Source organism: Pseudorasbora parva, chromosome 13, assembly GCF_024679245.1.
Source record: "Pseudorasbora parva isolate DD20220531a chromosome 13, ASM2467924v1, whole genome shotgun sequence".
Taxonomy (NCBI): Eukaryota; Metazoa; Chordata; class Actinopteri; order Cypriniformes; family Gobionidae; genus Pseudorasbora; species Pseudorasbora parva.
Window position 1 is genome coordinate 22,633,580 of NC_090184.1, and position 27,986 is coordinate 22,661,565.

The following is a 27,986-nucleotide window of genomic DNA, read 5'->3' on the forward strand; positions in this document are numbered from 1 at the left end:
ATATACTGTATATACTGGTAAAATCCATATACTGTAAAGCAATTGCCTACCAATGAAAATATGACATATTTTTGGTGAGTTTATAATGTAGTTAAAAAGTAGGCTATCATAATTTAAGATTTTTTATTAAAAAATATGAGCTCAAGATTTTAATACATTTTAAGAAAATTACAATAATAATGTAATAGGCCTACTTAATAAAGGTAATGTGGAGTTTTTACATTATGTGCAGTTTTGAGTTACAGTTAGTTAGTTCGTTTATTTAGTGGACAACATTCACGGAAATGGATACCCTTCACTGAAATTATTGCAACACAGCTAACATCCTTAAACATACACACTTCCATGACCCTTGTACCGAAAAGTCGGAGAGAAGGGGGCGAATCCCACCACTGATCTCTATAACATTCACAGGGCGATTTCCTTGACGATACGTCAAGAAACTCGAGAGACAGAGCGCGTCCCCTGGAGACCGCGCGCGTCCACTTCCGTTTGGGCAGAGAGCTGGAAAAATAGCAACGGCTGAGGAGCACAGCTGGGGAAGGAGGAGGCCAGGCTGGAGCTAAAGCGAGTCGCTGTGCAGAGGAATGGGCGACGTTTGATCGGAGAAGGTGAGACGCGACTTTATTTACGGCGCATTATATCTGCTCAGACGTCATCGCTGTTTAATTTGGCGCAGTTCTACAGGACGCATATAAATACATGTCGCTAACCGGCTAACTTGTTAGCATTCCGTGACAGCGTTGGTACGAGCTAGCCTTGCAGCAACTCGGCTGTCGCAAAGGTAATGAGGGACAGTTCACATGTAGCAACGTTACTGGGCAAATTACACATGATCCGTTTCACACAGTTCGATAGCCTTTCAACGTAACGTTACGTTAGCTTAACGTTACGTGTTTATCTCCCCTTCAGATGCAGCCAGTGTAGCTGCCAACCTCCACATTCCACATTCCCCTCAATCTCAAGCAAGTGGGCCACTTTCCCACCCTCTTATTTGTTTTAGACAAGTAAAACTTTTGATCACAGCTGAAGAAGTGATGCAAAAGTACCGTACATTAACTTATTTAAGTAAGGTGTCTATTTAATTATCGAAAGTGTACGACATTGGCTGTCTCAGAAACTAGTGTTGCCTACCAAGACACTTTATAGGTGCGTTTGAACGTGCCTGTTTTGCCTACAAATTGTCTGTGTAGGCAGCTCACTTGGTTTAAAAACACAGCCAATGTGACAATTGAGCTGTTACTGATTTATTTGATAAGGTTCTAATGGTTTATTTGAATTTGGAGTGAAACTAGTGAAACTTGGTCGTGAAAACCATGGTTAATGTATTAAAATTGTGACCATATTGATCGCAGTTTACTTTCTTTAAGGGTTAAGTTTAAGTCTGAGTTAGTTTCGTTTTTGTTAAATGTTCACTCAGAATGGAAAGGAAAATGAAAGATTCAATGAATGTGATTGGTGACCTGTCTTTGTCTGTCATTTCGGTTAATTGACCATTTAACTTCCACATGTCATAATGTAGCCTTTATGCAACTATATACAAACAACTATTTGATCATTTTCAGTGATTTCACCTTTTTTATTGCAGGGGCAGGGGCAAGTGTGAGTGTTTCAGGTGCAAGGATGTGAAAAACATCTAGTTTCACTTTCACTGGTTGTTCATGTGGCATACTAATTCCTTCCTTGTTGTGATTGTGTTTGGAATCTTTTTCAGATTTGAGTTGTTCTGTTTGTACTGTACATTATTATGTACTTTTAGAAGAATTGGTATATAAAGCCATAGACCAGGTTAAAAGCTGCCTTCACATGCTCTCTGAATTATCGTAAATACGAGTTTCCTAGGTAAAAATGGCACATGAACGCACTCCCATTTCATAATTTGAATGGGATGAGCTTGTAATTACGACTTCAAAAGTGGTAATTATTAAATTTCCGATAGCACGCAAATGCAGCACATACCGCAGGGCAGATAGGGTTCATAAGTTCAACTCAGCGGGTAGTTCTTATGTACAGGAATGATCCGTAAGTTATATGATTGATTAGCTAACTTGCTGTTAACTAGATCAAAAGAACATGTACATTTTATTTCCCTTTCAACATTTAATTTTTTTGTTCTAGCTTTTGCAATACTGGATTGTTAGATTCTTATTTGTCACAAGTCATTTTGGGTAAAAGCAGCTGCTAAATGGCTAACTGTAATTGATAAATGCTGGCCCAGTAGGTTAATTGGACAATCTGACAAACAGATTGGAGGAATAATATGCAACAGTCGGGTTCTGGATGTAAAAATCCCATTTATTTTCTCCCTAGGGGATTTTTTTTTTTTTACAGTTTACACAACACAAGTTTTTGCTTTTAAAAACACGAGATACAGGTCAGTTGAATGGGAAAAAAAAGCATAAAAACTATAGAATTTTTAAAAAAAAAATGTAGGGCGACCTGTGAGTTTCTATGTGTTTATGATATGACGGTAGTTTTTCTCAAATGAAACGGTGAAATGCTGATTAAGTGACTCTCAGAGTGGCTCTGGAGATGATGGACATGCGTATGTCCTCGTATGAGATGGAAATGCGCGATTGTCACACGCAACTGCAGGTCAGTGCCATTCATTAAAAAACACGCAGGACACTCGGGATTTGTAAATAGTCTTTTTGCTGTTTAATATTCACAGACACTACACTAGTCTTTATCACCAGATGCGTTCTCAGGTACCGAAATGTGGTACTGATTGATTTAATGATTGATTTACTCGGTCGTACCGATGTAATTCGGTCGGTGCCCTTAAAAGTACAGAGTTCGGTACCCAACTCTAGCGTGAGCTCAACCAATCAGCTTGTTTCGTGCCCAAGTCCCACCCTCAGAAGTTACTGAAAAAGTACTACCTCGCAAGCAGGGTGATTTTGAGGGGGAAATATTTACCCGGAACTTAATTTAGACCCTGGTTCCTGCAGTCGAAACGCATCGAGTACCACCCCAAAGTCCGTTGTTCCTGGGGAAAGTTCCTGCAGTGGAAAGCGACACTTATGTGTTGCTCGTAAAATGTTGTTGCACTGTAAATGATTTGCTCCGGCATACTGGAATACTTATAGAATTGATTTTCAGCTCTGCATGGGCGACCAGAAAAACCCACTGATCACTGAAATAGATGCTCAGGACTAGGGATGGGCATTTCAATCAAAAATAATATTTGAAGATCGATGGGAATTATTCTATTATTATTCGAAAATCGCAACTCCTCTACCGTATGTACGCTTATAGGCATATAAACAGAGAGAGAGAGAGAGAGAGACCATTCACACTCTGTCTGTATGATAAGAAACTGTTTAATTCATTAGGGAATATGACATATTAACTTAAGCCATATAATTATTGTTACATGCTGAAACATGACTTTGAACATTTGATTTGACATCGCCCCAAGTTGTGTGTGTGTCTGTGTGTGTCTGTGTCTGTGTGTGTGTCTGTGTGTGTGTCTGTGTGTGTGTCTGTGTGTCTGTGTGTCTGTGTGTGTGTGTGTGTGTGTGTGTGTGTGTGTGTGTGTGTGTGTGTGTGTGTGTGTGTGTGTGTGTGTGAGAGAGATAGAGCAAACACTTGGGTGCACTTGCTTAGGAAGAACAGTAACCAGCATTTTAGCCGATTACATTGTCATTAGTTCAATCACGTAAGGGATGATAGTGTTGAGCCTGCAGTGTATTTATTTATTTATTTTTTATTTTATTTTATTTTTTTAAATCCTCCCATCCAATTACACTCTGTTACAGTCACTAAAATATTCCAGTTTTGTGTTTAATGTCAAAGTAGTTATACTTTGTATAGTTTCTTTATTACATAAATTTAGAAAAAATGTTTGGAACACTTTTTGTTTGTTAAATTAAAGTTTTAGTTTTTTAGAGTGACAAGCAAGTTAACCACGTTTGATCAATTTAGTCTCTCACACCAACACTTGACTTGCTTTGCCTAAAGTCAATATAAAACATTTCAATTATATGTTCGTTTATATGTTTACTATCACCACCACAGTAAAAAGGCGTTTTTGATATGTTGAGGCATGGGCTGATGCTGCTCGCAACAGCACTCGCAAATTAAACGACCAATACAATCTACAGAAAAACTAAATAAAAAAAACATGCAGGATGTCGTACCTTAAATGAAGATAAATCCAATCTTCAAATCCCGTACTATGCAGATTTAATGGAGTTCACGTCAACGAAAGCAGCAGATATGAGCTGCATTTAGTTCATCATCAGCTCATGCTTAAACACCGCAATATAATTGATTTTTATTAGTGGTCTGATATTAATCCATCTCGAAAGAATTTAGAAAAGCATTTACTCCTGATCTTTTCACAATCGGATAGATATCTGATCAGAGAAAACGAATAAAGTGAGCAGGTATAAAAAGGCCATAACTCTTGCAGCTGCGCTGAAGGAACGCGCTGCTGCTGGCACGCTGACAGCCGCGTGATCTCGTTTTGTTTCCACCAGCGCAGCGCATTTGCATCTCATAGATTAGTATTAGTATCATAGATAACTATTGAATGTCTAAAATATAAAAAGGAGAAGCCTGATGTCACCACCACATCAGCACCGAAAACAGGTAATAGGTATACAGGTCATATAAGTTACAGATACAGGACGATAATCTCACAAACTTTTGGATTTTCTATTAACTAATCGAATTTTCGAAAATCATGACTCATCCCTACTCAGCACCTCGTCACGCTGCTAGCGTTTATAAAAAATATGACAAAAAATTTCCGCTCCCATTGAAAACAATTGGAAAAATATACTAGCCTAACTTCTTTTAACTTGAGCGCAGTGTTTTTAGAATGTTGTGTCATGGGTGAGATGCAAAAGAGACGTGGAAAAGAGTGCAATGGTTAAAGATTTCTATCTGTCACGCATGTTTACATTGAAAAACAATGGAAATGTAGTGCAGTGGATTGGAAAAATGCTCCCATGAAGCACTGCATGTAAAAACAGTCTCTACGCTCTCAAACTCTTAAATATTTGTATGCATAATATTGATACTTTGCAATAAAAGCTAAATGTTTCCATATATAATTAACTTATTTACGTCAATTGTTTTATACTTTTTCATAACTTTAAATTTGATTGTCATCTGCAGTGCTTCATGGGATTGTAGTTCTTTACCTCATTAAGGCCATTAAGGACACAGTCATGTACCTTTGTCTTTTTTTTAACTCATTTCTAAGATATTTTTATATCTTAAAAATGGGGGGGGGAATGCTGTTTCATGCATACTGAGATTTTTACACTGTTAAAGACTTGGATTCCTATCCTAAACATGAACAAAGTTTCAAAAACTGTTGTTGGACGTTTGATGGAGTATTTCTGTGTTAAAAATATTCCTTCCGGTTTCTCACAAGTTTCGGAGAGTTTTTTTCGAGTATGGCTCGGGTTGACGTTAATAGATCGGAAGGTCCTTGTATGGGCCGTACGGGCTCTTCTCCCGGTAGGGTGCGCGCGCGCGTGACTAGAGCGAGAGAGGAAATGCACGCCCGTAAACACTCTCAGCTGCAGATCCAGTCGATCCAAGTGCCACGCTCCACTTTATTCCTATGGGTGACATCAAGCGACTTCAACGCTTCAGCACAGCATTCCGGGAAGGCAGCGCTGCATTTGAACCGATTTGAACGCAGAAATGACGGGAAGCTTCACAACATCGCTTCAGTCGCGTCGCAAAAGTGGATCTACACCGTTCACTGCTGTCAGGACTTTACCAAATCATACCAAAGAAGTGTTTTTGACGGAGCGGTCCCAGCGATAAAGGTTCAGTCCTGCTTTTGAAGCAGCCGGTGAGTAAAACTGCTTCAAATGTCTATGCTGTTGGCTCGTCGCGTGAGTAAACATCAGTAAATGACACGATTGCGTGCTTCGTCATTCAAATGCGCTAACGGACTCTATTGTTGTTCTAAGTTATAACGTTATGTACTAGTCTGACGTGCAAAACCGTTTTGCTTGCTACTGCTAAGGTTTAGTCACATACAATAGTCCATAAACCGAATCATGTCCTCATAAACTGCGAGTAAACACACACAAATGTTGATAGGCCACTAAATACAGTACATACCACAGAGACGGACGTCCTGTGTTGCTGTTTCTCCTGTTCAATTTATTTCAGCCTCCGAATGATTCTGGATCATTATCTGTATTAGCTGAGCTCGATAGCCATGAGTTTCTCCACGCGTGAGGACGTCACTGCTTTGTTCGTGATCGTCATTCTTTAGCTCCGCCCACACGATACGCCTCCAGGTGCTCGTTTTTTTCCGGAAAGACTCGGTACAGCCCATATTTCTTTTATAAATATAATAAAACTAAAGACTTTTTGGAGATATGAAGGATGCAATACTACTCTATAGGTACTCAAGATTGACATGAGATTGACTGAAACTGAGTGTTTCACCCCCCCTTTAAATACTTTCGGAACCAAGGACACTGAAAAAGTGGATGGGCACTGTCTCACACTCTAAGCAGGATATCTGGTTGAAGCTTAATTCATCCTCGACTTTTTCAGATATAATTTGTTTTTTAAAAATAGGGTGTTGAAATAATAGCGTTAGATTATCGATGCCTCTGGCATGTGTTTAAGGTGATTGTGCACCTAAAGAATGTCTTTTTTGAGCAATGGTCTGAAACTGAAACCAATGTTTTTCAGGAAGTTTGTATGAAAGTGGATTTCCCCATGTTCTTGTCATCATAAAAGCCATGTTTCACTTGCTATACTACTATAGGTGTGTTATGGCATCTCAGGAGTCATAAATGTCCCTCCTAACCACTCAAAATGTTTCTCAACCAGGCTTGTCTGAACAGACGGAGCCAAACCAATTAAGCTGTGTGCATGAGTAGGCATTATTGCTTTGCACTCGATAAACCTTTCATTTTTGTGGCTGCTTCTCTTCAGTATAAGCTGTTAAAGGGTTTTGGTTTGAAAGTCCTCCTCTTATGGAAGATTTATAGCACAGAAAAATATATTTTTTCTTGTACCTTACACAAGACATCACCTCCGCTGCTCAGGCTTTTTTAGCCACTTGTGAATCTAATGACATTGCTGTGAGTATATTGCTTGAATGTTTTGGGAACGTTCAAGAGCAGTTTGTTCCGGAAGCTTGTGGTTCAGTGGGCTTTGGCAGTGTATTCCTTGTCTCTTGGCCAGCTTCAATGGGGATTGACTTGGGAAAGAAGAAAGGATGCCTGTGACCTGCGCACCCGAAGCAAAACAGAATGACTTGGAGGTATTTTTATCCACTCTGATTATGCCTGTTAGATATGCAAAGCCTGGCTGATTTCCCTTGCCAGTTCTTTTATAGCGATTCTTAATTATCCTTTCGAATTTGTGCAGCAGTTTCCCTTTGATGTAGCTTTTCTTTTCTTGCCATCAAAATGGCTGGACTTCTGGATGACGATGAGAGGAGGCACAGAATGGGTCTGGACTATGTTCTTAATGCACATTGGCCTTTTTATGATCTTTCTCCTGTCACGATCGGGAGCAATACATTAGCGTTTTAACTGAAAATTCCTTTGCTGTAGCCTCATGCCTGGGACCAGGGATGTTACCCAGAGCAAATTCTGACCCATTTTTCATTAGCCATTCAAGCTATCGCTGTTTAGTTGTTCTATATTATCTTGGTGCTAGCAGCATGACATTAGAGCAAATCTTAGACAGTGGTGGTTATAGAAACGTGACTAGTGATTGTAGTGAGCATTAAGACTGGGATGGTTACCGTTTTACCGCAATACTGCTGTCACGTGACGCCTACCGCGTCTGAGTTCTGAGATCGTCACCGCCATCACTGCAAAATACAAAATGTTTATATTCCAGCCTTCAAATTTTTTGTTAGAAAATCTATAGCGATGACATCGTCAGGTTTTTTTTTGTATAAACAGGGTTTCCGCGGGGTTTTAAAAAGTATTAAAAAGTGATAAATCCAAATTGTCAAATTTAAGGCCATTAAAAGTGTTAAATGTCGTCTCAGAGGTATTATTTTTTTCCAAATTAGGTATTATTTTTTCAGACTATCAGGTGTCCTATTCTGATTGAAATTCTATCTGCGTTCGCGTTAGTTCGTTTAGATATGGGCTTTAGCATATCTGGGCACATAATCAAAGCTCTTTCGTCTCCGTCTCGGCGTGTGTTTGATGCTGACGTCATATTCAGCGGTCGTTCGGCATCATCTCAGAGCACTGCGCGCTCAACAGAAGGGGCTGGCTTATGTTTTATTTTACACTTGCTTCAAGGCATATCTTCAACTATCCTCATAAGAGCAATCTTAAATGATTTATATAAAGTCTAAAATGAACAAAAAGAATTGTGAGAGAATGAGGCGCGATCCATCGACAGTAGCCTATATAAACAGTGAGATCCGCGTGTCTGTCTGCTCTTAAAGGGACAGCAGCCAATAAAGCTTCCTGTCAGTAAAGTTAAAGAACAAAGGGAACAGAGAAAATGACTCGCTGCTCTAGACTAAATAACTTTTGTAGCTTTAGTAAGGATTAATTTATAGTTTATGCAGTGCAGACTGCATATAACTTTGATAACTTTATAAAAATTTCTGTATATTTCCTAACTGTTAAGACAGGAGGGCAGGAATAAACATGACATTTATTATGGGTTTATGTTAGCATTGTTTTAAGTTTACTTAAATTAAAAACTGTTATATTTTTGGAGCCTAATACTAAATGTAAAAAAAAAAAAAAAAATCAGTAGCTGTATTAATATCAGTAATACTGGCCTTCATTCATAAAAAGATGCCATTTAAACAAGTATTTAAAATATACTGTCTTTATGTTGTTTCTACATTAATTTGATTAACTGTGAAATTATTATATTAAAAAATATATTAAAAACATTTTTTTTATTGCAATTAATTGCGATTAATCACAGAAAAAAAATGTGTGATTAATCTAGTTAAAGTTTTTAATCGATTGACAGCACTAGTTTTTAGTATTTTGTTAAATTCAACAACTTATCACAGTTATAGAAATTTAATATTTGGCTCAGGTTTTGTTGTTGGAAAAGAAACACTAAATCATTTAGTTGCTGAATTACCAATTATTTAATCAAATGTGTATGCAGTAATGCTTCTCCTCAACCAACCTTTGTGAATGTTGAGATGTATTTTACTGTGTCTGAATGATGACTTATAACAGATTTCCTCCTGCTGTCGATTCTAAATCTATTCTTTTTGGTATGTTATATATGTCAAAATCTGTGTAAATAATAGAAAGGTCGCTGATTAACACTTGCAATTCAGTGTCGTGATGGTTTAAAAAAATATTCTGAAGGTAGTAAAAAGGTATTAAAAAGTAGTAAATTTAACTTAAGGATTGTTGTATATACCCTGATAAAAAGATATAATTTACTATAAGCTACTCTGTATTTTATCTCTTTACATAAATACTATATTCTACTATAATTTTCTTATTTTTCTTACCCAATTATGACTCCGCGCTAGGTTGCACGTGAGGGGAAAAAAAAGCTTGCTTCCACTTACGAGGAGTTGTACTTTTTATTTCACTATATCTCCTTACATAACATTTTCTACTTAAAACTATAATTTCATTATTGACCCAGTGTTTTGTATGTGAACGCTGTTTTACATGATTATTACCACAGGAGTGAAGCACAATGCTTTGTTCACAAAGGAAATAAATTTGAAGATGTTAAATCACAGCCATGGAAATTAAGGCTATCAGATTCATGCTGAATGAGAGAGGGAGACTGAGCCCAATTTAAGATTTGCCAGCTTTTTTAATCTGTTTTGCGATCTGGTGATCCGATATTCTGATTTCCGTGAATTTTAACAATAAGCCTAATGTTAGGCCATTTTATTGTTTAAAAAAAAAAATTAAAGGAATTTCTTGCTTTTCAACCACTGTACGAAAAAATCCATACTGTCCCAGCCCTAGTAAGCATTACTGCTGTAATGTTATGCTGCTAGCATATATCAAGATGTATGGTGTCAACGACGCCAAAATGGGTTGTTAATTTTGTGTTAATTTTTTCTGTTGAAGAGCAAGAGGTTGTGAAAGAGAACTCAATTTGGTACTTTTGCACTGTTTGCGAGACTGGTCTAAGACCGATAACAAGTACTGAATTTCGTTATTTTTTGCATCTTCTTGTGCTTGAATGTTTACATCTAAACAACTTTCGTGATGACGGACTCAATCAGGCCTGTGACAATTTTCCGTTAGCTCTCTCGAGCATCTTTCGTGCTGGCCCCTGTCCATGGGCCCCGTTCCATAGAGCGGGCCTTATAGTCAGTCCCTATTGTTCAATCAAAGTGTTGCTGAGAGAAGCCATATCGCTCTGCATTCTCGTGGTAGTTCTTGAAAACAGTTCCCAACAAAGCTTGCAAGCACTCCTGGCAGCTTTTCCGCCCTCTCACGGCCTATCGGTTTCCTCCTGCCACACTGTGCATGTTAAGCAATTTTGGCAGTACTGGACTAGGTTTTATTTTGCAGAATAGGCTAAAAGCTGCTTATCTTGAAGCAGGCCTTCTGCAGCGTTCATTTGCCAATGCTGATATGGCAGTTTCCACTCTTAACGGCTTGCTCAGTGAACCGGTAAAATAAGTTTTCCCAGTTAGCCATGTTTTTTTTTTTAAATGTATTATTGTTTAGGGATTCTGGATTGTGTGTGTGTGTGTGTGTGTGTGTGTGTGTCAAGTTTCATTCTGTTTTCTGATATTTGGCAATTAAAGAACTACAGATTTTACTGTAATGTGTTGTGCAATGTGTAAAAAGGCTCATTTAGATTAAACTTAAAAGCAAGATGAATTGGGTTGAGATGGTGTTTAATTAATTTCAATGTCTGATTTGATCTGCTAACTGCCAAGTAATACAAATGCGTGTAAAATTGCTGTTTTAGAACATAAAACTTGCTGATCCCTATAATACTTCAGGGATACAATAATTAACCTATAGATAGACATTAAGATGTGTCATGCAGTGAACCAAGGCAACTCGATCCCTTCAACTGGAACAGGTCTTTGGTGGCCAAAAAAAGCTTTTGCCTTTTGATATACATATTGGCTGTTGCCAAATCTTTTACATCACTGTTGACGTTGCCGCCTTATCTCGTTGGAAAATTGATGACCTTTAACAATCAATCTTTACGCCAGTTCGCCATATGAATATGCCCCTTGGTCTGTTACTTATGCAACTTGTAGTATGAGGAAGTTGTTTTGTGATATTATAGTTTTTGACACTCAAGAGCTGTTAAAATCCCCCTCAGGACACAAGCCTGAGCGTGAAACCTGTGTTTGCATCTCCCTGGATTACAGCCAAGACACTTGCCCCCTTGGGTCCACCAGATCAACTGAGTGTACATTCTCTGGCAACCTATCAAACTTAAGTTCAGCTTGGTTTACATAGAAGTGGCACAGCACATTTTTTACATAACTTCACTATAGCAGAATTTAACGGCAATATGTTTAGCATGATTTTCTACATTTTTTCCCACACCCATTTTCTTTCTGAAATTCGTCCACAATCTATTTCTCTTAAAGGGGTCATGTATTGAGAAATACAATTTCCCTTGAGCTTTTGATATATAAAAGGTCATGGTAATATAAGAATGTCCTGTAAGTTTCAGAGCAGATTCCTTGTTAGTCAAAGAAAATCTTTTATTGGCACCAGACCCAGCAAACAATCGATCTCAGAATAGGCCACACCTTGATGTCATCGTGTGGTGAAACACCGCCTCAACATAAGATGAACAACGCCTGATTCTGTAGCCCCGCCCACCGAGTCATGCCGCTGACATGACACAGGCCTATATAGACTCTATATAGGCCTGTATCATTATAGTGGCACTAGTCAGTGGGTGGGGTTAGAGAATAATTTAGTTGAGAACCGGTTTGTCCGGTTTAGCTCTGACATACAGCTAAACTGGATCCAGCTTCTAAGCAATAAACATGCTTTATAACAAGCTTCATTCAGATTCCATTACTATGATTGCATGGATTAACTTTTTTTTTTTTTTAATGAAGATTAGGGTTGGGTACCGAACCCTACTTTTAAAGGCACCGACAGAATTACATTGGTACTACCGAGTGCTGATTTACATCAAATCAATCTGTACCAAATTTCGGTACCTGAGAACGCATCTAGTGATATAGAAGAGTATCTGTGATTTATTAAACAGCAAAAAGACTACTGTGATTCGCCGCAGTAAAAAGTCAGGCCTGAAAAATCCCCTCTCACATCTCCTCCTTCCCCTATTGACGGAAATGAGAGTGAGAGGGAGGATTTTTTAGGCGTGTTTTTACTGCGCCGAGTCGAAGTACTCTCAAAAGTGCTATTCCACCATACATTGTAGTTCCATTTTAACCCACTAAGAAAAAGGCCACATTTTATTTTGTCATCATACTAGGTCGTTCAACTATCCGTGTAACTGTATTTAAATAGGGAAAACGTGGAGGTGTTTGGTCACTTCTAACTTGATCTCTGTTTGGTACCATAATGATTGTACTGGGCATAGTGGACTAAGTTAAATGCTATCAGAATAAAGTGTTGCACAATATACCTGTACTAGAAATGTATTGCGATACCCTGTTATTACAAACGGTACGATATGGAATTTTATTAGTACCGGTACTTTAAGGAGGATAATATGAGCTGTATTTCTTAATTTGCGTCGATATGTGAGGGCTGGTGATGTGTGTGCGCAGAGCTCTGCTTCTTCCATTCACTAAACACGCACAGCGCATGACAGAGAAAGAAAAAGAAATATGCGCACATGCAGAGAAAAAGCGCGGCGCAGGGCATGCTTGTGCTGTTGGACACTGACCTGAAGCGTGCGCACACATGATTCAGTTCTTTAGCAGATTGTTTGGGGTTGAATGGTTAAAAATATGTAAAAATGCATAGTTTGGCAAGTAGGTTAAGGTAAATACAGTCAGATATGTCTTTAGTGAGCGTGTACAGTTGAGGTAATGAGAGCCGTGCAGGTCTTAAGCCGGACCTAATATTCTGTGTGATTAATGTTAATCAAACTCCAGTGAAAAATAGAAAACCACTACATGCTTGGCTAAATAACTAAAATATATTTATTAAGAATCAGTATATAATTAAATTATAGCGTGAAGACTAAGTAAGCAGTTTTATATTTGATTATTTCTTTTTTTCTTGACTTGCTGTTAAATAGACCTAAAGTAGCTGAAAAATAAAGCACTGTTTTTGTCATATTGTTTGTAATTTGCATTTTTTACTTATTTTTAAAAACAAAGATACAATTAAAAATCTATATAATTATATTAAATTACTCGTATCATGAAGTAGGATTTTGGTCATCCCAACCTGATGAGAAGTGAAAGGTTAGTGAATGATAACATGATTGATAATGTGATCTCTGTGAGGATGTTCACATTGGCATGTAGTTATTACAGCAATAAGAGGAGGAAGGGTCAAAAAACAGCACAGAAACATGCTGGCCAAGTACATTTTTAGTAAAAATAAATAAAACAATGAATAATAAGTTATGTTGCCATATTAATCAAATTGATCAGTTTTTTTTTTACCTTGGCATCGGTATCGAGGTATTTTAGTCTTGTATAGTATCAAAGTCATAATTTTGGTATTGTGACAACACTATCAGAATGTCACTGTGCGTCAGAGTGATTAAGTGCACGCACTGAGACGAGAGTTATGTATCAACTTGTTTTAGTTAAGGGAATAACAGTTTAAAATGAAAAAAGCGGTGAAATAGCCCTTTAACACCACTCCATTCAACACTTTGCATTGCACTTGGTGATTTAAGGCTTGAATGCAGCTGCTGGACTATGGAAACCCATTCCATGAATCTCTACACACTGGTCTTGAGCTAATCTGAAGGCCACATGAAGTTTAGAGGTCTGTAGCTATTGACTCTGCAGAAAGTTGGGCGACTTCGGTGCATGCCTCAGCATGACCCCTCTGCGATTTTTTTTATTTTTATTTTTTATTTACTATTTATTTATTTTTTACATGGCCTACCATTTCATGGCTGAGTTGCTGTTGTTCCCAATTGCTTTCACTTTATTATAATACCACGCTACCATGCTTGAATTCACTGAGGTGTTGAGGTCGACCCATTCCTTCACAAATGTTTGAAGATTCAGTCTGCATGCCTAGGTGCTTGATTTTTGTACACATGTGGCCATGGAAGTAATTGGAATCTAAATGTGGAGGGGGGACCCAATACTATTGGCAATGTAGTTTATAAGGGTGTAACGAATGATCCACATAAGTCATGGTTCAGTACATACCCTAAATCGACCATCGGCCACCCTACTCCAAGATATGGTGAGACTGGTGTCTGCAAGCCTTGCCAATTGGAGAAAGTGTTTACTCTCTCAAATTGCTGACTGAGACTCAAGTTGAATCCCTAGATTAGAGAGTAAGAATAGGAGACTTTAGGTGGTTGGAGACATAGGAGGGCCTGGAGAGAATGTAAAGAAGATAAGAACACCTTTTCATCTACAGAATTCTCGCAAACTACTTTTTCCCATTTCTATTTAAATGTAACTTTTATAATGCTGTGTTCTGTTCAACATATTGCAAGCTAAGTGGCTGCAGTTGTTTTACTTTGATACTCTTGATGGATCATTCTTTCTCCCGCATTATTTTTGGCCATGCATCAAATTGATCTAATGATTTCTCTGCAAAAGACCCATGGACATCTTATTAGTTTGCTGAAGTGAGTGGGGTTAAAGCTTGGGACATTCTCTGCAAGAACAAAGAAATGTGCTCGTTTTCTCGAGGTGGCAAGAAGATTTCTGGGCAGTGCATTCCATAGGCTACTTCACAAGAAAAGCAGGTGCTGATCATCTGCGTTTCTCTGCGTTAACCACGGCCACTCTAAATGTATGGCCAATCACACGATAGACACCCACAAGAAAAAAGTTCTGCTCAGACTAGGGCTGGGCGATATGACGAAATATATCGTCTGGACGATAGAAAATGTCTATCGTTTTATATAAGGCTCTATCGCTGACGCCACGATAAGGCGTTTACATCAGAATTTTACGTCAAGATGCACCTCACGCCACGGCATGCCCATGCACGCTGCAATAAATAAACAAACATGGAGGAAGACAGTAGTAGACGCGGTTCAGACCAGGGTAATTCTCAGAGTAATTATGCCAGAGTGGTGGCATAAGCGCTCAAAACAAACTTCAGACACAGACGCTGCAGCGGGCTTTTACGCGTGGCACACCATATAGCCATATATTGAAATATTTTAATGGCAGGTGTAGGGATGACGAAAACTAAACATTTTCTTGACCGACCACCGAGCCTCATTAGCCGGTTGAAACTGGTTAACCGATTAGTTTAAAATATGCTGCGCTATTTGAGATAACAGCCGCGAGCCGCGCTCTTTCTCTCTCTCTCTCACACACACACACTGTCCTAGCGCAGCCGCCTCCCTTCCACTCACGTCACTTTTTTTAAAATCCCCTACAGCGCGAAACACGAGTCCCGCAAACGCGCCGCCGAAGAGCTTGTTTGTAATCTGAGGACAATGGCTCTTTAGTTTCGAAATGGTTTGGACAAGGTGATGCCGTTGAAAATAAAGGCGTTTTTCTAGCGTTAGAAGCTCATTTGAAACATTGCCGCGGCTCATTTAAGTAAATGACAGCTCCGAAGAGACGCCGCTTTAGTTCGAGGTAAGTTAGTGCTAACAATAATAAACAAAGACGATCAACACCTTATGTGTTACCACTGAAATGTAGATGTAATGACCCTTCAAACTGTCGTCTGCCCCGACTCTAACCTCGAGTGTTTTAGCCTGTTTACTTTTTGCAAACCTTGTGAGCGCGCAAACCCAAATTCAGAGATCACTTTTTTTTTAACCGACAACTTTGATCGGTTAACCTTGATACGGTCAACCGTCGGTCAAACGGTCATCGGTTAACATCCCTAGGCAGGTGTTAACTTTACCAACAGTCTTGCTTAAAAAGGGTTCTACCGTATTTTCCGGACTATAAGTCGCTCCGGAGTATAAGTCGCATCAGTCAAAAAATGCGTCATGACGAGGAAAAAAAACATATATAAGTCGCACTGGACTATAAGTCGCATTAGGGCAGAGCGGGAGCCGCGCGCACATGCGAGCACCCGCTCGCGTGCACTCGCTCGTGCCCGCTTCACTGCATAACCGAGCAGAAGAAAGAAAGTTTAAAGTGAGTGAGAAACTTGTAAGCGACTGGCGAAAACCAGAGGTTACTTTAACTGTGATGAAGAAGAAAAAGAAAGCTACTTGCGGACTGTAAGCAAGATGGCCAGAGCTGAATGAACGAGTCCACAGACGCTTGAACTCTCTGCCGGGAGAGGCTCAGCCGCGCGAGACGAATGCTGTGAGAATCGTTCTCCACTGCATATTTTACTACATGCTGTTTGTATTTTGCAGAGTAAGATTTTCTTTATGGGGGCATTTTGTTTGTGTTCAGTCTTTCTAAGTTGTTGTCTTTAAGTAAATATTAGGCTACAGGAGCAGCATAGAGCGCATTCTCGCGGCTATATGTTTATTCTTGTCAGTCAGTATGAATTAAATTTGATATACAAGTCGCACCTGTAGGGCCCTATAAAATCCGTTTTATTTTTTCCCAAATTCCGTTTTATTTTTTCCCAAATTCCGTTTTTTCCGTTTTAATTTTTGCAAATTCCATTTTTTCCGTTTTAATTTTTGCAGATTCCTTTTTTTCCGTTAAAATGTTTGGCAATTCAGTTTTTTTTTTACCCTTTACTGTTATTTTGGTGAAAAAAGAGTGTGCTTTTAATGTTAATATAATAGAACATAAAACAAAAAAATAGGAATGACCTTAAATTTACTGAGGTAACAAACATCACATTTACTTTTTAGGACAAATATGATATTTGGCATAACACTGCACTTCAAGTACTTCAAATATTAATGGTTATTAGCTTTAAACTTTCCGGTAAAATAAAGTTTAATAGTTTATATAAGTTAAAATGAAAGTGCTCCAGTAGCATTTTCTTTCAAGTATTTTTTTTTAAAAAAGAACTAAAAAAAAAAATCATAAGAATCATCTTTGACATACAGTACTATTAAGTAAAACATTTAAAGCTGAAAATTAACATTAAAAATTAACATTTCACCATGAAATCATGTAGTGAATTGTTCTGTGTGTTTAACAATCACCATTATGATATCCAGAGCTGTGAAAAATAAAAATACACGAAAACACAACACTGCCAGAAGTTTTTCCCCCAACTTCAAAGGCCCCTTTAAATGATTAAAACTAGATGCTTAATTTTAACTTTAAGGTTACTTATCATGTAAACTACCCATAGGCTCCAGCATGTTAAATGCATGTTTGGAACAGACTAACAGAGAGGAAAACGGTCGCATTTGCAGCAGATATGCATTGCTGCCTAATGTGCCCATTATAAATCAAAGCACGAGATGACAGGGGTCGAGTAGAACACCGGAAAATCTGACAGAATAGACAATATTTGTCTGTCTGTGCAATACACGAGCCGCGGTTCAGGTGCGCGCGCGCCCAATGCTGCCTGAGCACAACGAGTGCGCGGCTCCCGCTCTCCATACGCAAAGCTTATGCGCCGCCTGCGCGTGCAGTGTGAAACCGCCGTTAGCGTCGAGTTTCTTAACTTTTTCGCTGCCGAAAGCACAGCCGTGGAGACCAACTTCGCCATACTTTCATTGTTTTGAAGGGCGAGCTGAAATGACGGGAGGGGTTGTGTCGCGGAGATTTGCTTCCCCCCCGTCTGCACTTTCCTCAGAGATACGTTCTTAACCCACACAACACAGAATTTCTTTACAAATATGTACAATTCCGGGGAAATCTGCGTTAACACTAGATTCCGCGTTTATATGCAGATTCCGCGTTAATATGCCAATTCCGCGATTCCGTCCGCGATTCCGTGATCGCGGAAATTATAGGGCCCTACACCTGACTATAAGTCGCAGGACCAGCCAAACTATGAAAAAAAGTGTGACTTATAGTCCGGAAAATACGGTAAATAAAATAAAAATGTAGTCCATACTACCTTTATTTGTTTTGTATATCATTTCAAACTGCATTTCCACATTGCAATTTTGTATAGACTATTCATAAACTGAATTAACAGAAAAATTGCTATATCGTTATGTATATCGTTATCGGGATATCAAATGAGCTATATCGGGATATGAAATTTTGGCCATATCGCCCAGCCCTAGCTCAGACTGTGTCGAGAACAAGCTGTGAGAACTCCCAGACCAGGGTTGCAACAGACCAGACCAGTCCTGGGAGCAAGACATGTTTTCTCTGTTCTTGCGGAGCATGCTGCAGACTTTGATGCGGAGAAATAAAGATGTTGGGCACCTGCTTTTCTTGTGAAGTATGGAATGTCTTGGCCAGAACGAACTTTGGAACTTTTGGAATAAAGTGTGCACTAGATGCTTTGCTAAAACTTGTTCTCTGGAGCCACATTGCAACTGCCCATAATATGCAGGGCTCTACATTTATGCCTGAAAATTACTGCGTGCGACTTTGAAAAAAATATTTAGGCGCACCGACCCGTCCGAGTGAGCCGATTGTTTCTCATGAATGGGAATAAAAACTACAACTCCCAAAGTTGGCTACATTTCCTACTGCAATCAACTGCTTTTCATGCCTTCAGTCAGCAGAGTAAGTGCAAAAACGTGTGTGATGGACTACACTTCAAACAAAGATTGTTTACAAGGTGAAACGGGTGTGCACTTAGCCTACCAGGCGCCTTGTGCTGATGGCAGTTAATTTTGATTTTGGGTAATTTACAGCCAAATCAAAATGAACTGGAAATACCACATTTGTATTATTATAAACAAGCTCAGAAATTAAAAGGGTACTTCAGTGCTGGGAAGATGAATCTGTATTTAAACTGGGTCATTAATGTAGTAGAAATGTGAAATTTATTTTTGAATTTGGTGCCTTCTAGACTGAGAAAAGTCGCATTCATCTTCATAAAATCAGTTCAGTTAGAGAACAGACACTACAATTAAAAACTGAACGTGTCTGTTCAATATAATTTAATTTAGCCTGCTGAGTGAAAACAAATATCAATTTATAATAAATAATAAATACGTCCATTTGATGAGGTGTTTATACTTGACGCGCTCACCATTGTGCTATTCTTTGAAATGATATAGGGCGACATGAAACAGCAGTGAGAAGTACATAGACTAGACCCTACTCAGTAGTAGTCAAGATTTGCATCTCACAACTTAACATGCTTTAAACACACCTCTAGGGCTTTATAAAATCCGTTTTATTTTTTCCCAAATTCCGTTTTTTTCTGTTTTAAATTTTGCAAATTCCATTTTTCCATTTCAAGGATCATGTGACACTTTGAAGCATGTTGATAAATGACTGTACTGCAAAATCCATCTGGAATCTTGATGCTCAACTCATATTTCCACATTTCTCACATATTTCCACAGAATCAGGATGCCGGTTATGTATACAATTCTACGAATTCAGTCATTTGCATTATTTTATAAATATTTTGACAAATTTGATTATATATTCAGTAGGTCTGGACCAAAGTATTCAGTCGGTGGATTGGTTTTTGATTTTGATTGTTGGGATTTAAATGTTTTGTTGTTTGATTTTTTTTTTTTTTTTTGCAAACCCGACATCTGCCTCGAAATAGGTTCTTATTCGCGCTTGAATATGTTTACATTATAAAATTACTAAACAGTCCCCCCCATTTATTTATTTGGGACAGCAGTGGCTCAGTGGTTCATGTAGGTTGGCTACAAACCGGAAGGTTGGTGGTTCAATCCCCGGTTCCACCTGACCAATTGTTGAGGTGTCCATGACCAAGACACCAAACCCCAGCTGCTCCCGACTGAGCCTTGCATACTGACACCGCCGTCAGTATGAATAAGTGAGTGAATGGGTGAATCTGAGGCAATATGTAAACCTGTTAAAAGTGCTATATAAATACAGTCCATTTACCATTTATTTATTATCCTTTTTTTTTTTTTTTTTTACAATTATCTTGTAACCTAGCTGTTTTTAATAAGATGGACAGTTGAATAGGAATCCAACCTTGTTATACATAATAACGTATGTTTTGTATTACTAGTGCAGTGTCCGTTCTCGGAGCATATAAGCCTTGTCCGCGTGAGGAGCGCCACCTCTCGAGATTCTTGCTTTTATTAAAGAGAATAGTATGTTCAGCCCCTTCCCTATGAAGCTTCGAATATTCAGTGTTGATTGCTAATGAAGCTTCGAAGCTCAAAAAATGAAGCCCTAATATCCAGATACCAATAAGATTGCAATACTTTCAGATTTAACTAATTTTACCCAGAGATTTCGACAAATGTGAAAAAGTATGCAGATTCCATCTGTCACGCCTTTCATTAAGTTTAACTTTTTAATATCTATAAATGCGTTTCCTAACATATTCTTTTCTTTCATTCAGGTTCTCTACAAACCAGGAGAGACATCCGTGAGTCATGGAGGACTGTGGTAGCCTCATAGAGTTTGATGTACCTGAGTTCAGCAACACCGTCCTGAACCAGCTCAATGAGCTCCGTCTCCAAGGCAAGCTGTGCGACATCATAGTGCACATTCAGGGACAGCCGTTCCGAGCCCACAAGGCTGTTTTGGCTGCCAGTTCACCCTACTTCCGTGATCATTCAGCACTAGGCACAATGAGTGGCCTCTCCATCTCCGTAATCAAGAGTCCTGAGGTGTTTGAGCAGCTTTTGGCCTTCTGCTACACTGGCCGCATGGCATTGCGCCTACGTGATGTCATAAGTTTCCTCACTGCTGCCAGCTTCCTCCAAATGCAGGCTGTCATTGACAAATGCACACAGATTCTTGAGGGTATTCACTCCAAGATCAGCATCCCAGTGCCTGGTGGGACTGATCCAGATGATGATTGCACCACCTCAAGATCCGGACCCAACGGAGTGAAAGACTGTGGTATATTTGTAAACCCCACCCAGATTTCGCCACCCTACTATCCACGCCAGAATCATTGCGTGGAAGGGCGGAACTCAGGTAAGGGGATGGCGGAGGAGGGTCAGTCAGACAGAGGGAGCAGCGACGGCATATCTGAGCAGGAGGTGTCCATGGAGGTTGAGTCGGAACAGATAGAACTCATCGGGAAGGATGGGCAGGTGACCGATGTCCATATCAAGCTAGAGAAAACCGATCGGCCCAGCTACTCCGATAGCTCGTCGGCAGGTGACGACGGCTACCACACAGAGCTAGTGGATGGTGAACAGGTTCTGGCTGTCACCGTGGGATCATATGGACCTGTGCTTTCCTCTGCCAGGTATACTTACTCTGCACTACCTTCCTCCTGTTTTGTCAGCCTGAGTTCTTCTAGCCCATCTCGTTCCTTGCTCAGCAGTGTCCGGGGTGGTCGCGCCCGACCGAAACGTCCCGTGCCTCTTCCAGCAGATGTACTAACTCAGCTTAAGTCTGGTGCCGAAGAAGGAGATCCACCTGCGACGGCAACTACCTTCGAAAACGACGTAAGGGAGCGTAGTTTCCGCGGACAGTGGTACCCCTACAACGAGCGCCTCATCTGCATCTACTGCGGCAAGTCCTTCAATCAAAAGGGCAGTCTGGACCGTCACATGCGCCTGCACATGGGCATCACGCCCTTCGTCTGCAAGTTCTGCGGCAAGAAGTACACCCGCAAAGATCAGCTGGAGTACCACATCCGCGGCCACACGGACAACAAACCCTTCCACTGCCAGATCTGCGGCAAATGCTTTCCCTTCCAAGGCACACTCAACCAGCACTTGCGCAAGAAGCACATGACCTCTGGCACAGAAGTTAATAATCACACTGACTTGCTGGGAGAGGCACCAGATGGCCAGAGAGGGGAGCAAGAGGATACCTCAGAGGGTGAAGTAGCCTGCGGAGCAGTGTACCCCGATGATTTGTCAACAAAAACCCCCAGCGAAGAGAGTGGCAAGTGCAGTCCGGAAGAAACCCCTGCGTCCAACCCCCTGCGTGGATATTAAGTAAAAGTTTTCCATTTACTTGTCTTACTTATCTAATAAGGAAGCTTAAAGGGTTATTCTTTTCATGATTAAGCCCAGCTGTTTTTAAAGAAAGACAAGAAATAACCTGCCTTGCGCATTTTCTACTCGTCCATTTTTGTGGAGTTCTACACCGGACTAAGACCGAGAGAACGTTTTTAAGGAGTTTTTTTTCAAAGGGAAGGAGTCCTATAATCGGGGAATTAAATAATTGGGGAGGAGGTCTCTGTAATCAAGGCCTCCTAAGAGTTTTATCACATTTTTATATATCTATATATATTTCCATGTTTTTCAACATATTTACAGACTCAGTAATATAGGCATGTTGCAATAATGAATAATGTGAAAGCTCAGATGAGATGCTTGTCATATCACGCTTTTACCTGACCTGTTTTTGCACATGTGGCCTGTAGTAGGTCACTCACTCACGAGGAATGGTTTATCTGCCAGTGCAAGGCTCTTTGTGACACATCCGTTCGATACCTCATCACACAACCTCAACATACTCATAATGGACAGTATTTGTAGCTTGTCATCAACTCCAGCCAGGTTTTACCTCATAGCAAAGAACCTGAACGGAGGGGAAGAAGCTTCTCTCAATAAAGTCACTTTTGTTTTGTTTTCAAAGGGTTGGAATGCAGAGGCAAAACCCCTGAACAAAACATCTCCACTTTATACTTCAGTGAAATATTCCTTAGTGATTGTATGAATTCTGGATTAATCTTGTTCAGTTTTCTCTAGCAGCCATGTTATGTGTCTATAAGAAAATTGCTAGTACAAGGTGTACCTGTGGTTTATTTTCAGGATCAAAGATCTACTACATATGATGCTGTTTTCATCCACTTTTTCATTATGCCATATTTTTCCGAGAATCAAAGTCTGTCATTTTGCACTCTTTCTGTAACATTATCCAGTTGGTTTCAGTTATAATATCGATGGTATAGTTGCAAATTAGTGCTAACGTAGCAGCACTGTCAAGTGTCAACTATATTGGTTAATTAAGGAATGTTAAATCAAATTTGACTATCTTTCCTTCTTTCTAGTTATTTTGCGATGTGATTTTTCCCAGACACCGATTATTAGGGTGTGCCTTGATTATAAATTAATATATTTGTATATGCGTTTTTGAAAATGGTTCATGCTAGATATGAAATTTGCCTTAGGGCCGTACCATCATTGGAAGAAGGGGATAACTTATTGGTGAAATATTAATTTCATTAATGTCCACACTTGATTGGAGATTAAAAATTCAGCTTTACTTGTGTTTCGCTGGCTCGAAAGAGCTTCATTTGTTTTCCAGTAACTTTGTGTGTAACAGACAGCTGTGATTTAAGAATCTCTCTTAGGCTTCTCACACTTAATGTATCTGTTGATGTATAGACCAAAACGTATGGTATTTCAGTGCAGAAATTCATAATTGAAGAAGATTTGCTTACAGCCGGTGTGCTTTTGTTAATGTGAAGTAGTATGGAGGTGTATTGTTTATGCTGGAGGAATAGCGTTGGGTTTCATACTACAATAGCGCAGTAATAAGATAAACCTGCAGTGTCAGTACCACTGTTGTGGGCACTTTTATGTGTTGAATATTGTGAAGAGAGCCCTGGACAATATCTCTTCCTATCCGTTTTCGCTCTTATGTAACTGGTGCAAAACATCATACCTCACTTTTGTTTTTGTTTTTTTGTTTTTCCTGTGATTGATTAAGGCTCCATGTTGTATCATGTCAGTTATAGATTTTTTTTCACCATATTGTCTTATTACTCCTAAACAATAAGCAACTGCATAAGATGCAAAACAAGTAAAATAGTGTTTCATTGTGAGCAATACACTAGACTCATATTTTATAGTCCTCACTACAGTCAAGCGTCTGCCTCTCTGTCTGCATTATATTTGATTTATAGTTGTGGATGCTCAGACAGATTAAAACTTGTTCTCTCAAGATTCAAGTGCTTTCAAGTTAGCTTGACATACCATTTAGATATTTACTTTACCACACCCTCCATAAGTTCACTTTAACAACCACCAATGATACTTAGCGTAAGAAGCATTCCCTTTTGTTTAGAGACTGCGGTATAAGCCTACCAAGACATCTCCTTGATTCTGTTAACCGCCACCAGTATCACGCCTTGGGCAAAATGGGTTTCTGAAAGTATAATTTAAACTACTCAGTGACTTACAGTCATGGTGCTCTTCTGTTTTCAGTGTCTGTAGTGTTGCAGTCACTTTTGTTACTTTAAAAACATTTTTTTATTATTATCCATTTATATCTCTTACTCAGTATTTTAAGATTTCAAATTTCTTCAGCACTCAGAGAAAAGTCATTGCCATGTTTCTCTCTGTTTAACATCAATGCATTTTGCTTTGCTTAAAATTTGTATTTTAGAATACTAAACTATTTATAATGTGCCATTAAAATCTCTTCATGTGCTTGTAAAACTGGCAGATGATTGAGAATGAACCTTGTACTTTTGTTTTACCGGCTCTAAGCTTTGAATCAACGGCAGTTTTGAACAATGAGCCAAAATGTGAGTCTATTACAGATAACAAGAGCCAAAACGCTCAATGCCGTACTACTGACGGAGCATCTTTGGTGTCATTCTGTGACATGAGATGCCATGTATGTCATTTGAAGCATTGTAAGGCTGACTTGCTTTGTTTGCTAAATATGTTTCGATTTGCTCTGTTTCTTTATCATAATGTACCCGTTCATCTTAGATGACTTTGGCCACTAACCAAAGAGCAAACCAAAAATTGTAAAGGGTTTGTGTAGTATGTTGCACAGCGGACAAGAGAGAGACCAAAACCAAGCCATGGAACAAATGAATTTGTTTTAGAGGTGTCAGTGGATCATCTTCGTCTCATTTCCCAACGTCATGCTGTCATGTATTACACACACTGGTGTTAAGCAGAAAAGTTAAGTTGAGCTAATGTTTTACAATGCATGAAGCTGCGAGCTGTAGCTTTTGAAAAACAGACTTTGGATGTTGTTTTGTGGTCTTTAAAGAGGTGATGGTACAAACAGAGAAGCTGATTGAACTGGTGCCTTGCTGTGAAATATAGGCTACTTTACCATTTGGGGTCAGTAAGATTTTTTAATTATTTAAAAAGAAATTTGTATTTAGCCAGGATGCATTAAATTGTACAGATGTGACACTATAGACATTTTATAATGTTACAAAATATTTTGGTTTCATATAAATACAATTCTCTTAAATGTCTTAAAAAAAGCAACCCTTTTCATAATTTAAGCACCACAACTATTTTCAACAATAGCGATAGTTCACCCAAAAATGAACATTTTTGGACCATCAACTGTTTGGTTACCAATATTCTTCCAAAAAATATTTTGTGTTCAGCAGAAATAAAAAAATCATACAGGTTTAAAACAACTTGAGGATGAGCAAATGATGACACAATTACAATTTTTAGGTACACTATCCCTTTAAGATATGTTTCTCAATCAAATCAGCATGCTAGAATAATTTACACTGAACATTCAGCTTTGCATCATAGGAATAAATGTAATTTTCAGGATACAATAATATAAACATTATATTATTGTAGTAATATTCACAATATTTCTGTATTTAAAAAAAAAATCAAATAAATGCAGCTTTGGTGAGCAGAGGAGACTTCTTTCAAAATTTCACATAAAAAAAAAAAAAAAATCATACCGACCCCAAACTTTTGAATAGTATTGTACGTGAATCACTACTCCGCATGTCATTTTATTTGTTTGTTGCCGCGCAAGATTATGGGAATGAGATGAGGGGTTCCTTCAGAAGGTGGAAATGTTTGTTATTTTTGGATGCATCAATGTATCAGCCTGGTCTTTTGTATAAATATTGAACTAATGGTTATACACAAAAGCAATATGCCTCTTAGATCACAATTGAAACATGCAGTAAGGGTTCTTTTTTTTTTCCCTGTCATTTTTTTTCCTTTGGGGGAAACATCCCATTAGTAGGGGATTGATATGCATGGAAGCAACAGAGATTTTCGCATCAGAGTCATTATGCAGTTTCGACTGAAAGTGAATATGCTGAAATAATACAATGGGACAATCAAACAGCTTCACAATATGGAAGCTTCCTCTTAAAATAAGTAATCATATTTTTGTCAGTTGATTTTTGCTTGGCTATAATCTCATCAGAATGATGATGCTTTCAGGTTAGCAGATCGCTGTATTATGTATATTCGTTTGGTCTAGAGGGGGGAAATATGCATGCCGGCCCACTTATTGTTCAAGTAGATTTGCATGGTGACCTCCACGTTGTAATACGAAACTACAGATGACCTTTTGTTTTTGTCTTAAGACTTGAAAGTGATTTTCATTTATAATTATATCTCTTTTGTGATATTTCACCTGGCATGCACTTAACTTTTTTAAAATAGTAATAATAAATACATGTATTCCATAAGGGATTAATTGACCATGTAATACTCCCGACTTATGGGACTCATAAGGCCTCAAATATTGTATCGCTTGGGATGCGTTTCCCCTTTAATGGTGCTTTACGACTGGTCAGGTTTATTGTTAGTTTTTATAACGTCTAAGCAAAAAGATGATGTTAAATCGGTGATATGGGGTTAAAATACTCTTGTAAAGGATTTAATGAACTGTACTAATAGTCATACTCCGCCAGCTGGCCTAGATCCTCATCATGGTCCACATTCACTCGCTTTGTTCACATAAAACCAGTTCAGTTTGTGCCATGCGCAGTCATCAAAAAAAAAAAGAAGTGTTTACAGGGAAGGCTGTTGGACTACTTTTTGATTGTGCAGCTCGTCCTTTTTAACTGTTGAAAACTGTCGACTTACTTCAGGTAGTTTATGAACACTGAGCTAAACCTAGAGCTATTGAAGAAAAGGAAATCTTGAAGTCTTCCATTGGTTCTCCACTTTCAACATGTCTCCACTGTGTAATATGCAAAAGCAATAACCTTTGTAAAAGCATGTTTTTGTTTTTCTTTGGTGTCTTTCTGCCTCTCAGATCGCAGGAGGATCGTATCTCGAAAAGAATGCATTCAGGATGTCAGGGAGCTGAGGTCATTCATGATGAGGAGATTTTTTTTTCTTTTATTTTTATTTTTTAAACATTCTTTTATGTGAAAACTTGGACCGGTTGGGCAAACCTGCTTCTACAGCGCGGCTTGTTTTTGAGGTTACAACAGTCCACATTCTATTTGTAATTCATTTACATGTCACCTCAGTGTCATTGTTGAAAAGCTGCATATTTTTTTATCCGTGTCAAACGCAAAAGGGATATGTAACCTGCCGCTTAGGCGTGTGCTAAAGATCTTCTTTCTTCACGCGTCGAGATGAAAACGGCCAAAACGCTTGTTCTCTCATGTATTCGGGACACTGCAAAACAAAAACAAAGTAAAAAGTAGAACTCAGGGTTTACTAGTGTTCAGAAAATGCCATTTTAGATGCGCGGTGATCTTCGTGTGTCCAAAAACCAAGCTTGCACTTTTACTTCAGGTGGGGAAACAATTCCTCAAGTCATTGGTTCCCAAAACAGTCTGCCTCAGAGGTGTGGTAAGATGCACCTAAATGTTTCCGTTCTTGCTCTTCCCGAATGCACGGGACGGGCGCGGAGTTTCACTGCTGAGGAAAGCAGATCTTTAGCTCTCGTCTTATCTAGCACTCTGTCCAACCTTCTGTTATCCACTATATGTACAACCTCACAACCCAACTGTGAACCTCAGAACTCTACTGTTTTATACAACTATGAAGTACATGAAGCTAGCTGACGCCGATGCTGTAACAATTAACTCGCCATTTATGAATTTTATTTTATAGCATGAAATATAAAAGTATATTTATTCAAATGATATATTTTACTCATAATCATTCTGTGCTGCTTTTTATTTTCGTTCTTAAAGCTTGTATATTGCTTTTTTATGATACAAAGAAATGTCAATAGATAAAAAAATGCATTTGTTTGTACAATAAAGATGCTGATTTGG

At 38.8% G+C, this 27,986-nt stretch overlaps 1 protein-coding gene across 1 annotated transcript; it reads left to right on the forward strand.

Moving 5' to 3' along the window:
- Window positions 1-419: 419 nt before the first annotated feature.
- zbtb34 (zinc finger and BTB domain containing 34) lies at window positions 420-27,984 on the forward strand. The gene is made up of 2 exons (XM_067413500.1): window positions 420-611; window positions 20,436-27,984. The coding sequence occupies exon 2, from the start codon at window positions 20,470-20,472 to the stop codon at window positions 21,994-21,996; it is 1,527 nt and encodes a 508-aa protein (XP_067269601.1). The 5' UTR covers window positions 420-611; window positions 20,436-20,469; the 3' UTR covers window positions 21,997-27,984.
- Window positions 27,985-27,986: the final 2 nt, after the last annotated feature.